The following is a 353-nucleotide window of genomic DNA, read 5'->3' on the forward strand; positions in this document are numbered from 1 at the left end:
CCGCTACGAGGGTACTGTACCCTTTCGAGGGGGGCCCCCCCGGGAGCGGCAGCGCAGGAGGCCCTGGAGGGGCCCCTCTTACTCCAGGTCCCCTTCTGCTGCTAGAAGGGGGCCCCCCAGGAGACGCCAGGCCTCCAGGAGCCCCCCGAGGGGGCCCCCCCGCGACAGAGACAGAGACAGGGGCCGCCACAGGAGGGGCGGGGGCCCCCGCAGAGTGAGCTGCTGCTGCTGCTGCTGCAGTTGTTGCTGCTGCTGCAGTTGCTGCTGCTGTTGCCGCTGTCGCTGCTGCTGTGGGTCTAGGGTTTGTGGCTGTGCGCTGCTGCGTCTGTTCCCGCGGCTCACCGCCCTGCCGC

General features: G+C 71.1%; 1 protein-coding gene across 1 annotated transcript in view; it reads left to right on the plus strand.

Annotated features, from left to right (window-relative positions):
* Positions 1 to 353, plus strand: part of ETH_00037270 (uncharacterized protein) — a gene marked incomplete at both ends in the record, with an annotated part of 3,833 nt that overhangs the window by 1,584 nt on the left and 1,896 nt on the right. Inside the window, one exon of the mRNA XM_013375250.1 lies at positions 1 to 203. Coding sequence (XP_013230704.1) covers positions 1 to 203 — 203 coding nt within the window. The remainder of the gene's footprint in view (positions 204 to 353) is intronic.

The sequence above is a fragment of the Eimeria tenella genome, genomic scaffold (assembly GCF_000499545.2).
Source record: "Eimeria tenella Houghton genomic scaffold, Eth_scaff2602, whole genome shotgun sequence".
Taxonomy (NCBI): domain Eukaryota; phylum Apicomplexa; class Conoidasida; order Eucoccidiorida; family Eimeriidae; genus Eimeria; species Eimeria tenella.